The sequence below is a fragment of the Erigeron canadensis genome, chromosome 3, assembly GCF_010389155.1.
Source record: "Erigeron canadensis isolate Cc75 chromosome 3, C_canadensis_v1, whole genome shotgun sequence".
Classification (NCBI taxonomy): Eukaryota; Viridiplantae; Streptophyta; class Magnoliopsida; order Asterales; family Asteraceae; genus Erigeron; species Erigeron canadensis.
The window spans coordinates 29,369,813-29,386,296 of record NC_057763.1 but is presented as its reverse complement, the minus strand read 5'-3'; the positions used below and the strand labels follow the sequence as shown (position 1 = coordinate 29,386,296).

General features: G+C 34.2%; 2 protein-coding genes across 2 annotated transcripts; both read left to right on the top strand.

The window, feature by feature from the left end:
- The first annotated feature begins 1,036 nt into the window (after positions 1-1,036).
- Positions 1,037-2,185, top strand: LOC122592926 (probable carboxylesterase 12). The gene has a single exon (XM_043765259.1). It carries the CDS (start codon positions 1,103-1,105, stop codon positions 2,066-2,068), a length of 966 nt encoding a protein of 321 aa, XP_043621194.1. The 5' UTR covers positions 1,037-1,102; the 3' UTR covers positions 2,069-2,185.
- Positions 2,186-10,798: 8,613 nt separating this feature from the next.
- On the top strand, positions 10,799-12,006 carry LOC122591217 (probable carboxylesterase 12). The gene has a single exon (XM_043763443.1). It carries the CDS (start codon positions 10,881-10,883, stop codon positions 11,844-11,846), a length of 966 nt encoding a protein of 321 aa, XP_043619378.1. The 5' UTR covers positions 10,799-10,880; the 3' UTR covers positions 11,847-12,006.
- The last annotated feature ends 4,478 nt before the right edge of the window (positions 12,007-16,484 follow it).

Here is a 16,484-nt window from a genome sequence, read left to right as displayed (position 1 = left end):
ATATAGTCTCAAAAATCATAGTAATAATAATTATAACAAATATATAATCAAACAATAATTATAAAAAATGTAATTTTTATCAAATTTTGAATTCCATTAGAATTTCAAACATTTTGCTAAGAATGTTAATTTCTTCATTAATTTAAAGAAATCCAATTCAATTTCATTGTGAACCAAACCCCTCATGGAATGAAATCTGCATTTTATGCTGCCAACCATACAGAATATGAAATGGAATTCAGATTTTAATTCCATCAGATTTCAAGAAATTTTGCGAACCAAATTAAATACTCCCTTAAAATGAAAAAATTTATGTCTTTCTTTGATACTAGACAATAAGAGAGTTATACAACATTACAACAACTTTGCTTGTCGTTCGTGATTTATGAGGTAATTAAATTTTAGAATTGGATAAGCAGGATAGCTAGTCGAGCAATTATTTATCACACCCAATAATCTAGTACAATACTAGTTTCACATATTTAATACACATAAGAGTCTCATTGTCTCAAAATCAACCTAATAATCAACCTAAAGTTTTTATCAGGTGACAAGTGCAATCTACTCATTTTATCTCTCTCAATATCTTCTCCTGATTATGCCAAATGTCATCACTACTATTAGGTTGATTGATCATTTTCCATACAGAAAAGCGGATCGTGAGATACATGTTTAATTTATATCACACATCCTAGTTTCTTTCAGGAACCATTACACATTCTCTTTTCTTCTTTACGTATTTGCCCTGTGTAATATAGATTAATTAAGGTTGTATTCAATATTTTTGAGAAAATTTTAAGACTTCCATTTCTACTTTATGACTTTAGTTTTGACTCTTATACGTATCAATGTGAAACTAGTATTGTTCTAGATTATTGGCTATTGGGTGCAGTGTGATATCATATATTCTTACTAATTTTTTTATAAATAAGAAACTTCTAAACAGCCGACATCAGGACCAAGTGCTTTAATTTACAAATACAAATGATTAACAAAGACACTTTATACTCGGAATTTGGCTATAAAGAGTTCTATAGAGCCAACCAACCAATTATCATTCAATTTCTAACATCCACTTTATATTTTACACTTTTTTCAACATATGGCTGATTCATCATCAGATCAGATCATCAAAGAAATTCCGGGCGTCGTTCGTGTATACAAAGATGGCCGGTACCTAAAACTTAGCGGCACTGATGTCGTTGCACCCGGCCTTGATCTTTCTACTAACGTCCAATCTAAAGACGTTGTTATCTCACATGATACACCTCTTTCCGTTAGGCTTTACGTTCCCATGAACGCAAATCCTACCGGAAAGAAACTACCCCTTTTAATCTATTATCATGGAGGTGGTTTCGTCATTGAAACCGCCTCCTCACCTAAATACCAAAATTTCCTAAATCTAGTAGCATCCGAATCCAACGTTGTCATAGTTTCCGTGGACTACAGAACAGCGCCACAGTATCCTGTCCCTGCGTGTTTCCAAGATTCTTGGGACGCGATCATGTGGGCCATGCAACATGTTGACGGAAATGGACCCGAGTCATGGCTTAACGAGTACGCGGATTTTGGTAATGTATTTATGGCGGGCGATAGTGCGGGGGGAAATATCATCCACCATATGGCAATTCGGATCGGGTCAGAGGATCCGGGTCGGGTCATAAATCTCCGGGGTATTATGTTGCTTAATCCCTATTTCTGGGGAAAGGATAGGATAGGTTCGGAGGAAGAGCACCCATTGAAGAGTGTACTTGGTGATATATGGATGTTTGCCCACCCGGGGACAAGCGGATTGGATGACCCGCTTATTAACCCGGATATGGATCCGAAAGTGTCGAATCTTAGATGCCCGAGGGTATTAGTTTGCGTGGCAGGAATAGATTTATTGAAAGATAGGGGATTGTATTACAAGGAAATTTTGACTAAGAATGGATGGATTGGAGAAATTGAGGTTGTTGAAGACAAAGGTGAGGATCATGTGTTTTTCTTGTTTTATCCAACCGGTGAAAATGCTATTGCTTTGCGCAAGAGAATGTGTACTTTCATCAATCACGCAAATGGTAATTAGGCCTCAATAATCTTCATGTAGGGCCGAAAATCTTTAATTAAAGTATAAACTACAATCATGTGATATTGTTTGGACTTATAGAGTGTTGTCATTAATTACTTTTTAATTTTGTGGGAACTGTTAATGTCGTCATTTATTTATTTTTTTGTTTTGGAAAGACAAATTTCATTAAGGGTTTGCTATATACAGTCTTATGACTGTGTTTAATGTGCATAAATTATTTGTATATTTACCATGAAAATCAGAGAGTGAGTTTTTAATATGGAAGGTACAAGTTGTTTTATGCACGTTAAATATAGCCCTTAAGGCTATATTTTATATTTCCCATTTCATTATCACAACAAAACATATACGATTACATGAAAGATTTACAAAGGAAAAGAACTATATATATCTACAAATATAGAAATTTAATTCCTCCAATATATTCTCTCATGTGAAATTCAATCTCCTAGCTCTATTTTTGATTCATAAGGGGCAAGGGTGTAGGTGGCTAGTTTTATCGGCAAAAAACATCGGCTCTTTGGCAAGCCTATAGCACATGTATCGGCAACTTTAATAAGCAAGTTTGACAAGTTAAATCGGCTAGTTTTGGCCGATGCTAGTAAACGTTAGGAGCGTCTGCTGTGAATGTTGGGATCTTTTTTTTGTGTGTGTGTCTTTTGGTTAAATGTGATCTTTTTTTTAACATTTTACAAAACTTACCGTCTCCTTATTACCTATATATACCTTTTAATCTTTCATTTCTTCTCACTTTTAAAAAATACTCATATCTTCTCTGTATATTTCTTACTTATCTCTTTCACATATATTCTTCAAAATGATTCTTACTAAAAACAAAAATCCAAAACATTCCGAGCACCAAGAAATCAACTCCCATTTCAACTTCTTGGCACCGTCGAACAACAATATGATTTCGGCGGTTCTTCAAGTCAATTGTTGACCTCGGATTTCCCCGTGCAATTTGACACGGGCCGCTTTCAACTTCCTCCTACCGAACCCACAATCACGTTTCTTAAAGATGATGATGATGTCCAAGTTAGGACGATGTTCGAGACAACTCTGGCGAAGAGGTGGAGGCGCCACCTCCACCCGGTCGTGGGAAGGCGAAAAAAACCACCTCAACCACAAGAGCACCCCCGATCGCTTGGAGTGGCGATGATGAAGAATTTTTGGCCTGAGCTTATTTTCATATCTCTAAGGATCTCGCCACCGCCAATCAACAAAGATACGAATCCTTTTGGAATAGGATTCATGAACACTACAATAAGCAACAAAATAATCATTCATGAACATACCATCAAGTCAACACAAAGTGGAAGAAAATGCACCCGCTATTGAACAAGTTTAACGGCATCTACACAACGATGGTTAATTTTCCTTCTTATATATATAAATATATATATATATATATATATATATATATATTGGGTAACACTCCGGTGAGAACACTTTTAAAATAAGAACGGTGAGAACACTTAAAAACATCATTTTGATGCATTAAAAGTCCATAAAAGTATCATAGTGTTTAGCTAATTATCATTATTTAAGTGTTTAACAACACATTGATCCGTCAAAATCGAAAAAATCACGTTTTTTTGTGTGCACCCATCTTGGATGCATATTCATCAAATTGATGCATCCAACAAAAAACGTGATTTTTTGGATTCTGACGGATAGATGTGTTGTTAAACACTTAAATAATGATAATTAGTTATGAACTATGTTAGTTTTATGGACTTTTAATGCATCAAAATGTAGTTTTAAGTGTTCCCATTTTAATTCCATTCTCATTTGATAGTCACCCTATATATATTTTTACGGTTATATATATATATATACATATATATATATTGTTCTATGTTTATATATAGGGGTATAGGAATATAAGGCTGTTAAGTTCCTAAACTTAGATGCCGGACACTCACATATTAATTTTTTAAACCAAAAAAATCACAGGGGACCAAACATTTATTCATTAAACAATATATAATAAAATATTAGTATGTGAGTGGTTCCACACCCAAGCTTAGGTGTCGGACAACCTTATATTCCCTTTTCCCTTATATATATATACATATATAGGTGTTTTACGTTTTTATATATATATGTGTGTTGTTTTACATTTATATATATATATATATAGGGAAAAGTTAAATTAGGGACTCTTTATTTTAAGGACTGTTAGGGACTCCTTCTACCTCCTTCTCCGGTCACCACCACCATGATCATCTCCGACCACCACCATGATCCTCCGACGACGGCGACCATATCTAGCGAGACATACACATGTTTTAGGTACAATTTTTTTAGGTAGATCACCCATCACCGGTCACCCCCTATGACCTATCACCCTCTATGACCTATCACCCTCAATGACCTATCACCCCCACCAGCTTTGGTTTATGAATATCCTTAAGGGCGAAGCCCGCTCTGAATCATAAATTTTATTCAACTTACACATGTGTAAGTTGTACTTACACATGTGTAAGTCTCACCGGAGTTGTCGCACGAGATGAATATGGCCGGAGATGTCGCCGGATATGATTAGTGGTGATTAGATCTGATGAAAATGGACGGTCTAGATCGAGTACCTAACAGTCTCTAAAATAAGGAGTCCCTAATCTAACCCACCCATATACACACACACACACACATATATATATATATGTTGTTTTATATAAATATATATTTTGTATTTATGTGTTTATAGAAACATCAATGGGCTAGCGGTGTCGATGAGGCGTATATCTTGACACAAAGCTTGGAAGAGTGGGCAAGACGACACAAGAACAAGGGATTCAAACATATCAAAGCTTGGATAGTTGTGAAGGAGCATGATAAGTTCTCGTATATTCCACCGGTGAGTGGGTTTGGTAGTACTTCGACCGAGCCTACTACTCCTACGGCTGGCACTCCTCACACCGAAGATACTAGCGGGAGTGAGAAAAGGGTTCGAACCGATGAGTCGAGCCACTACACTCGAGTTCTCGATTTGAATGAGGACTCGATGCCCTAATTTCCTCGCAAAACACGTAGTAAGGGAGCGAGTTCGGTCAAAAACAAAGAAGTGTTGCTTGATTCCGTTGAAGAGTATAGGGAGGTGAGTATGGAACACAACGAAGAAATGAGGCTCAATCGGCAAATGATGATGGCCGCCATTGCCGAACGTGAGAAGCTTGCGCGGGATTTGCTACAATCCCAACTCGATTGGCAACGACAAAAGACGATGGATCAACAAATCCATATTGTTGCGCAACCTCACGATCATCGATCCCGTGCGTAGCATAGTTTTGCAACGCAAACGCGAAATCGCCGACAAATACAGGTGGCCTCATGACAGGTTGTATTACTTTGTTATTTATTTTTTTGTTGTATTGTTTTTTAATTCCTAGTTGATGTTTTTAGTTTGTATTTGTATTGTGTTTTTAACTTTAATGAAACTTTACGGTGTATTTGGTAACTTTGAAATTGGCAAAAATTGGCACTATATCATGAAATTTGGCAAGGATCAGCTAATATTGACAAGTTTTTGACTATTACATGTGGCCATGTACTATTGGCTAATTTTTTGCCAAAACTTGCTAAAGAGCCAAAAATTGGCACTACACCGTTTCCCCTAAGAATTCCAAGGATTGTAAATATTGCACCACTTGATGCCCACATACCAAATCCCTATTGAAAATTGCATCATTCGCTACCCTCTCCAACACGTGACCATAAGACCAAACGTTATGAGGCATTTAGAGTGGTGTTCCGGCTTCAAAACGCGCCTGAAACAGGGTGAACATCACCCCGAAGGGCGTTTCGGCCAATTTTTTTGTCGTGGAAAGATGGGCAAAAACGTTGACCAAGGCATGCTTTTTCCTCCTTCCCAAGGGCTTATACCCGTTGGATTGCCGATTCCCATAAAAAAAAAGTTTTTTTAAAAAAAATTATTCCTTTTCACCTACATCAACTCCCATTTTCATTCTACAAGTTTGCCGAGTTTGATGGAAAGGCATCACGCGGTGAACCAACCGCCAAAAGGTCAAAAACTTCCTCATCCGTTGATCCACAAAGTGAAGGGTCCAACGCTGGGATGAACATTGATTTAAACAAGGACGAGGGAGTTGAAGGTCGGTATATTCGACCGATAGGTCGAGACGCAGACAAAAGGGCATTCGCATCGGGGTCGGCTTCGGGTTCGAGTTTGGCATGGCATATAGATTACACGGAGGTATTTGAGAAAGTTACTAACGAGTTACATGGTTTAATGGAATCAAGTAATAAATGTGCGGAGTTGGGTGAAAGAAAATAGTTGCTTAAAGAGAAAAAGGATAAAAGGGATGAGTTGAAGATGTTGGCGAAAGATTATAGTTATTTTGAGGAGCGTGAACGAACTATAATGGAGGACATGAAAAGGGAACTTTGACAAAAGTATTATGGCAACTAGTAGGTTTATGTGTTTTTCTTGCTATGTACTACCTTAATTTGATTATGTGTCTTTTTAGTTTATGTTATTTAGTTTCTATGTAATGGATTTTATCCCCAGTTTCTTTCACTAAATAGGAATGAAAGTATTCAACCGTCGGAAAGTGAACTTTTATTCACTTTATGTTACCTTATGAAATATTAGGAATAAATATATAAAACATAAATATTTTTGTAATAAAAAAAGAAAAAGTAAAAAAAAATTAATCATTTGGTCTTGACACATGGCAAGAGATGCCCCATGGTGTCAAGATGCCTCGTACCACATTTTTTTAAGAACCCCCATTTGCTTAGTTGGAGCCATGTAGCCAAAAACCCCCTCCCCAAAACCCCTCATACCATTTAGTCTAATAACCGAATGAAGCATATGTTTAATGTTGTTATCTAGGAATATGTGGTGTTATGTGGGGCCAAATCCTGTTAATCATAACTATAGGGACGTGATATTTGTATCAATTCTTTTAATACTTTTAACACACTGTTCAAGTATTATTATAAACTGTACAAGTATCAATGACACAAATACGATAAAATAATCAAAAGGTGTGATGCTAATATCAATTCCATTAAATATATAGTTCATAAAACAATTAATTAAGCTTCAAAAGACTATAAAATTAAAAAATTGATTAATTGGCCAAAAGGAAAAGTCTAATATCCACCTAATGGTAAGATGAAAATATATGACATAGGGTGTAAGAAATGAACCGAAAAACCGATCCGAACCGCGTGATCTGAAACCAAAAAAACCGAAACCGAAAAATACTGAAACCCAAAAACGAAAAAACCGATGTGTAACGGTTAGGTTACATTTTTCAATATTCATTACCCGCGGTTAACCGAACGTACCGAATTTTGATATATGCCTACATATAACCATATATATGTATATTTACACATATATGTATTACATTAATACATCATTTACATATCTATTTAATTAATTTTTTGTTTTTGTTGCCTAAAATATTAACAATTTTATCACGTTTCTTTTACAATCTATGATTAGTTTTGGATATTCTAATTAATTTTGTTATATATATATGTATATATATACTCTTGTTAATAAAAAGCTGTTAACATTGTTTCAAATATTTATCAAAAATATTAGTAATATCGTATAGAAGACATTTTAAGTAGTAAATCATAAAATATTCTTCGATATGAACTTACATTGCATAAATATAATGTTAGAAAAAAGTAATTCAAAATTAGATATTTATTTATAAAACAAAATATTAATGTAGTTAAATAACTATTTTACATAGAAAAATTAATTAATACAATGTAAATTGACTATTATATTGAAAACTTAAACTTAGACCGCAATTAACCGACTTTTTCGGGTAACCGATTTGCGGGTAACCAAAATTAACGGTTCAAATTTTTTAACTAACCGAACCGAACCGAAACCTGAAAAATGGTTCGAAATTTCTATCAAAGAATAAAAATGTATAAGAAAAGTCTTTTGTTTTTTCATGAAAGCTTTGGATTATATAGTTGTTATATTTTGTTGTGTATTTCCTCTTCATGAAAGTTTTGGATTATATAGTTGTTATTTATTAGGTATTGAGGGTGAGAGCTCTCTAGCGCGGACTCGGTAAAGATAACGTAAGCTACATCTCTTGTTGCGAGCAAATGATCCACATCTTTAAAAAAAAAAAAAATTAATCGAATTTGGTTAGGTGATTTTTATTAATTTAATTAGGTTGATATTTGGGATATTTTATCTATTTTTTAAATCAAATTATTCTTTTAGTGAAAAGGTTTAAAAGTGTAAATTGGTAATGGAAAATCAAAACGTATAAATTAGTTTGGTGATGGAAAAAGAATTTTTTTTGAAAACGAATTTTTTAAAAAAAAATTTTTTAATCAAATTTGATTAGATGTTTTTTTTAACTAGTTTAATTAGTTGAATATTTAGGATAAACATAAGTTTTATATTTTATATTTTATAGTTTAATATGTCGGGACGCCGAAACAGTAAATTTCGTTTAGCAGCCCTGCCGCCCCTACGAAAGCCCATCAAGTGAGAAAAGCGGATGACATTTTTTTAATTATTGGCCACTAGTAGAATTTGGTTTTTCTCCCTGTATGGTGTTTATATAGTGCAGAACGAAGCAATTAAGAGACCGTTAAAACAACCTTTTATGAGATGGGTACCCGCACAATGCAGCAGTGGTGGTGGTAACGGGTGGTGTTAGTGGCAGTGGTGGTAACAATGGTTATTAATCTAAAAATAATTGACGTAAATGGTAGTATAGTTATTTTATGGTTAAGAAATGTATATCTTTTGTAAATAACTTTATTAAAAATATTATAGAGATAAGTGAAAATACTTAAATTAATTAATGAAGAAGATAGATAATTAATTAATAAAAGAAATAGATAGTTTAGATAAATACGGGTGTAAAATAATTTAGAGATTTATTGGGTAGATTTAGTGTGTGAGTTAAGATTGTGTTAAAAATTAAAGGTATTTTAGGTATTTTAAAGGTAGAGAGTTGAAAAAAAAGAGAGGGTAGTTTATTTATTAATATAGTATAGATATAGAAGTATAGATAGACTAGATAATATTCAAAAATTTTTTTGCCGTCTATGCATACCCAAATTCGTTTCTCACGCCTCTTTTAACCCTTGAACTCGTAATCACCTCATTCACACTGTTACACCCGCTTTTCTCTCTCCTAAGTCACCTCTTTCTCACTCACTACCAACCGTACTTCTTTTTCACATCTTCTTCAATTTTATTTACTTATATTTTATATTATCTTAAAATAAATTAAGTTTACTTTTATTTATAAAAATTTCACATTAATAAAATTAACACACATTATTACAATTAAAACTAAATAATATTCATACTACATTATTAAACTAAATAAAACAACTCTTCGTTGTCCTCCTCGACATCCCCATCCTCGTCCTCGTTAACATCCATATAAAACATGCTTCCATACTCTTTTTGCAAGTATTTTTTATACGCCATGTGAGTCTTCAAATCTATCCTCATCAAACCCGTTTAATCGGTTTTGCTAGACTTCATGGCATCCTTAACCTCGAGCCATTGCAAAATATCATGTTGCATTCGAGCATATATAATAATACTTTGGGCCGCTTCCGAACCCGATGATCGGTTGGATGTTGCATCGGACAAACTAGACAACCTACAGCTTACGTTGCAACCCAGTGGTCGCTTAATTAGGTTATCGCCAAATAACCTTTCAAATGAGGAACCCGTTTCATTTGGAGTCGGGCCGGGGTCGCACTACATGGGATATCATCGGCATATGATTGGAAGACTGCATGCGGACCCCACACACGCTCCACCCCACTCTTCTGCACCCATCGATGCATCGACGGCTTTTAATGACACGCAGACCGACGAGCTCCGTGCCATCCTTGTCTTCATCGACGAGTTTGTCGACGGTTGCATCGACGAGGCGTTGGGACCTGCCTCAAAAACCAAAAATGTAAATGCGTGGTAGCCCACAATTTAAATGAATGGTAGCTCAATGAAACAAATACAAAACTTATGATGTTACATAAATTCATCAAAAACTACTAAAATGGATGGGGCCTTCATACGTATGTACATAAATCATTAATCAATTGTCGGTTCAAGTCGGGATTTTGAGTCTTGGGTTTTCAAATAGTTTTCATAGTACTAACAAGCTTAATTAATGACATGAGATCTTAAGTACATAATTTGTGGGGTTGCCAATTACCTTTAAACACAATAAATACATAGAAATAGTATAATAATTCTCCACTTTTTTAGATATTGTGGGGTTGTCATGACCACCCGTGACCACCACATGGCTCCACTACGTCCATATATGTCGTTTGCATGCGTTATACTTTGTAAGAATGTCTTGTATGAATCCGTTGCGTATCAAGGGAATTAATTGTAAAAGTAGTACATCAAGGGAAGGTGTAATGGTTCGTTCCTGAAGAAACTAGGATTATATTTAGCCATGTATAATACTCGTATAAATTAAGGTTGTATTCAATATTTTTGAAAAAATTTAAGACTTCCGTTTCTACTTTATGACTTTAGTTTTGACTCTTATACGTATCAATGTGAAACTAGTATTGTTCTAGATTATTGGCTATTGGGTGCAGTGTGATATATCATATACTCGTATTCTTGTTAGCTTTTTTTTATAAATAAGAAACTTCTAAAAAGCCGACATCAGGACCAAATGCTTTTACAAAGACAAATGATCAACAAGGACACTTTATACTCGGTAAGGCTATAAAAAGCTCTATAGAGCCAACTAACCAATTATCATTCAATTTCTAACATCCACTTTATATTTTTCCAAATTTTCAACATATGGCTGAATCAACAACAGATCAAATCATCAAAGAAATTCCGGGCTTCATTCGAGTCTACAAAGATGGCCGGTTCCTAAAACTTACCGGCACTGATGTCGTTGCACCTGGCCTTGATCTTTCTACTAACGTCCAATCTAAAGACGTTGTTGTCTCACATGATACACCTCTTTCCGTTAGGCTTTACGTTCCCATGAACGCAAATCCTAACGTAAAGAAACTACCCCTTTTAATCTACTACCATGGAGGTGGTTTCGTTGTAGAAACCGCCTCCTCACCAACATACCAAAATTTCCTAAATCTAGTAGCATCCGAATCCAACGTTGTCATAGTTTCCGTGGACTACAGAACAGCCCCACAGTATCCTGTCCCTGCGTGTTTCCAAGATTCTTGGGACGCGATCATGTGGGCCATGCAACATGTTGATGGAAATGGACCCGAGTCATGGCTTAACGAGTACGCGGATTTTGGGAATGTATTTATGGCGGGAGATAGCGCGGGTGCAAATATCATCCACCACATGGCAATTCGGATCGGGTCAGAGGAACCGGATCGGGTTGTAAATCTTCGGGGTATTATGTTGCTTAATCCTTTTTTCTGGGGAAAGGATCGGATGAAATCAGAGGAAGAGCACCCATGGCAGAGTGTACTTGGTGATCTATGGATGCTTGCCCACCCGGAAACAAGTGGATTCGATGACCCGCTTATTAACCCGGATAAGGATCCGAAAGTGTCGGATCTTAAATGCCCGAGGGTATTAGTTTGTGTGGCAGGAATCGATATATTGAAAGATAGGGGGTTGTATTATAAGGATATTTTGGCTAAGAATGGATGGATTGGAGAAATTGAGGTTGTTGAGCACAAAGGTGAGGACCATTTGTTTTTCTTGTTTAAACCAACTAGTGAAAATGCTATTAATTTGCGCAAGAGGATTTCTACCTTCATCAATCATGCAAATGGTAATTAGCCTCAATAATCTTCACGTAGGGCCATAAATCTCCGTCTCCTTTTACTTTAATCAAAGTATATATAGTACAATAATGTGATAGTATTTGGACTTGAGAGTTGAGAGAGTGTTGTTATTCATTACTTTTCGTTTGTGTGGAAATTATAATGTTTGTTACTCATTAGGAATCTGTCGTGTAATATGGGGCCGGCCATTATCGTGTGAGTGCTTGATTTTATAGTCAATAAAACAAAAAATCTAAGCATCAAACGACTATGAAATTAGGTCCACAGATGTGTACCTATCAAGTGTAAAGTGTAAACCACACGATCCAACATATATGTGTACCTATCAAGTGTAAACCACACGATACAACTAATTTTTATTGAATATTGAGTTTAATTTACTAGGTTCTCCATATAAATAAATGGAAACATTTATATGATATCTTAAAATCTTCACTTAATTACCAAGTTATCATTACACTCACAATTATCAAATTACCGCATCACTATAATTTATATCGAATTAATTTGTGATATACTGATCTCATCTTCATTTTCAATGGGAAAATCTCTATTGTATCTCTATATATAATAAAACAAGATTGTTTTTTATAGGTATTATTAGAAAGTTGTTGATGTGGCAAAATCATATTTCACTTAAAAATTTTTTTTATTTAATTATGATGTCATATATATATAAATAATATAAAAATAGTCTAAAAATATCAATCATTTGTTTAAAGAATAAAAAATCTCTCTTATATAATATCACAAATAAAATATTTTTTTTATTTAGTTGATTTATAAACTATATAATTATTGTTTTAGTTGAATTATTAATTAGATTTATATCAAGTTATAATGTTTTAAGAAAATATATTATATAATTTCTTTTAACTTATTTTATAGTTTTACAATTTCAATTAACATGTCCGGGTTAAACCCGGGTTGATTAACTATTATATATTATATATATATATATCATTCGTGATGTTAGTTTTTTTAAATAAGTTGTATATATCATTTTATAATTTTGAACGTCAAGCTACTAAACTCCTAAATTACACATATGTTTGCGAGACTGTGTTGAAAACTACCCGTACCAAATAATTCATCTCTAGAAATGTAGAAAGTGTGACTCGATATATAATGGACTTCTCCATATGTTTTTTTTTTGAACGACAAATTTAGATCACTGACGGACCACTGGAGTATCTTCGTGCCACCAGAGTACCACCCAATACACTAATTCAGGAGGAAACTCATTAAATATGAGAAAACCCCCTATGTGAGTTTTGAACTCATGACCTTATGGTTACAAGTCCTTATTCCACCATCAAGATGCTACTAGGCTATTAAGCCATGGACTATTTTTAAAGTTAACATAAATAAATCATATTGAGAGGAATCTATCAAATGGAAATAAAATCTAAATTTACATGTATAAGCCATATATAAATCAAAACACAATTATACTTAAAAATCCAAAGATGTAAAAAGAAAAAAAAAAGTGGAATTCGTCCATTAAATTAATTAAAAAATATTAAAATATATATGGATGTTTTTCCTTTTTCTCCCGTCCAACAAATTGCACCATCACCACCATAACCCCCACCTACGCCACCACCATACTAGTAATAGATTTTTCCATCACATATTCTGCACCCATATAACACATGTAGTTTCTAGTTAATTTTTTATATGTAGTGAAATCAACTTACATGTAGTTTCCCGATATTCAGTATGCCTATTGATATATATGTAATGTAATCAGTAATCAACGAAAGGTTAAATACAAGCTAGCTAACTTCAGACAAAAACAAATGAAGTGTTACCATCCTAAATATATAATGTTTGAGATTTGTGAAACCAAGGGTGTGTTTGGTTTTAGGAGTTGGGAAGGTAATGGAAATGAAAGTGTTAATGGTATTTAGTTTGTGGAAATGAAAATCTTAAACCGGGTATCAATTATCAAACCCATAATATATTTAATAACTATAAAAAAATGCAATCGTATAAATTGAACAAGTTTAGATCTAAAACAAAAATTCTTTTGATTATGCGAAATGACTGTGCAATGACGGTGGCGATAGTGCCGGTTATGGGTGGGGGTGGTATGCGACGGTAGCGATGGTAATGTAGGTAGCGGCAATGTAATGGCGGTAGCAGTGATGGCAGTGACGTATGGTGATGGCGTGTGGTAGCGGCGGCGGCGGGCTGTAAACGAACCGAACGATAGTTCATGAACATAAATGAACGAATATTCACGAACAGATTATCGAATGTTCACGAACGTAAATGAACGAACGAGAGCTTTGTTCATGTTCGTTCATTTAACTAAACGAACGAACACGAACGACCTTTCCACCGAACGGTTCATGAACTGTTCGTGAACTGTTCAGTTCGTTTACAGCCCTAGGCGGCGGTGGCGAATAATGTAGTTTGTTGATAAACTGTGGTTTTGATAAATTGTTAAAACTTAAAATTCAACAAAATGATATATGTTTTATAATACTAGACAAATGTTTGCGCGATATGGCAACGGCGGCAACCAGTGGTTGTGGCGGCGACGCGTGGTGGTAGTAACGATGTGGGTATTTGTAACACCCCAAATCTCGCAGTAGTATTTTATTACTAAAAGTAATATCTATCAAATGAATAAATGTTGAGTTATTTAAAAAGCCGCATAAATCAAATGTCGGGCCTATTGTTTTAAGTGTCGTTTACAAAAAGGACTAAAAGTGCAAGATACTTCTAAAGAGGGGGTGTTAATGAAAAATTGAAATTAACTCTATAAATATAAAGTAATATTTAAATGATCATCATGATCATTCTCAAATTGAAAAGAAAGATTGAAGTCGGCAGAAAGAATAACGCGACGGGAATTCGGCCGGAAGAAAAGAAAAGAGAAGAAGAGGAGGAATAGCGGGTTTCGGGTCAAATCAAATATGCTAAATCATTCGTAATTGATTATAGACTTTGATTATCATCTTTTTAAGGTATTGTTTTCTAGTCTAATTAATAGTTATATAAAAATATCTTATGTCAAGAAAAGTGGTTGTTTGGGTCCATATTAATTTCTTAATATCTAGGCTCAGCTATGAAGCATATATTAAATTTTGGTAAGATTTGAAGATAGTTTTTGTGTCATGTTATGTGACATAAAAAGTTTAAGAAAAGTTATAATTTTGTAAGGTAATGATGAAATAATGATAAGGAAACATAAATAATTGACCTGGGAATTACTGGGCAGAGAAAAGTTAGAAAAGACGATATACCTCAATGTTGATGATTTATATGGATTTGGTTAATAGGTAACCAAGGATTTTGAAGAATACAAGTGTATGCTGTAGTAGGGCCACAGGTGAGTATACAGGATTTAAACTGGCAGGTTGATCATATGAGGGCAGATGTGCATTATATTTCTCATATGCTCATTATAGTTATATAATGCCGTATTTGTTTAGTTGTTTTAATTGTTGAAAATATATGTTAAAATTGCAGCTATTAATTAAATTAGGAATGATTGAGCCGTAACATTGAATTCTATGGAACTCGGTTATATATGTGTTATCTATTCCATGTAATGGTGCAGTTGGTACTAATATAGTAGTAGTTGATATGCAGTCTTGTTTAGTTATTTGATATGACTTTTGTTAAAGTTACGAAGATAAATAAGTTGCAGCAATGACATTGTTGTTATGGTAATTAGTATGGTAATAGATAAGTTAGTAGCAGAATTTGTTATCGATATATAATAGTAAGCTGATAGATTGATAGATTGGGCAGAATCTCTATTGTAGTTGTAAGTTTTAGGCAATAATTAAGCAGCCTGAAGATTAATAGCCAATATTTGTCGTGAAACATTTTTATTGGCCTTAGATAATGATCATGCCAAAGGCAGAATCTAGGCAGTTGATGTTGTATATTGAGATATGATTATAGCGTTAAATCGACTTATTTGTGAGTTAGAACGCTAAGGAGGCTAGATTGGTGATAACCATGTTGTTTGTTCGATTAACAAGTGTTACGTAGATGTTTCGTTGTGTATGTTATTCAGCCACACGAGCTTTAATTGTTATGTGATCGTAAAATTGTGTTAGTCATGTTGTTATGTGTATGTAGATGTTTTGTTGTGTAAGTGTGTATGTTATGTAATCACACATGCTTTAAGTGTTATGTGATTGTGTATTGTTAATTTGGATATGTCAGGCTAATGTGCAGATTTAGGGGATATATGCGGTATGACGATGTGATAGCAGTTAATCCTTGATGCAAAAAGTTGTATTATTTACTTTCTTATAGTTTGTTATAATGAATCTATTTTAGCAGGCAGAGTCAAAGTTGATTATATGGAGGTTGGCTATATACATGTAGTCTGGTCTATATATCTGAATAGCTGGTAGATTATAATTGCAGACTATCATGCAGTTTATCTTACGCAGTACGATATACACGCAGTTTAATGTAGAAGGTTAATATAGATATACACGCAGTTTATATAATGCAGAAGGTTAACATGTTTACTTTCTACATATTCACTAAGCGATGTGCTTATTCCTTTAATTATAATGTTGTAGGTGCCTATGGATTTAACGTTTAATGATGAGCAACTGGCTAGAACGAGCATGAGGAAAGTCATAGTCGTGGATGA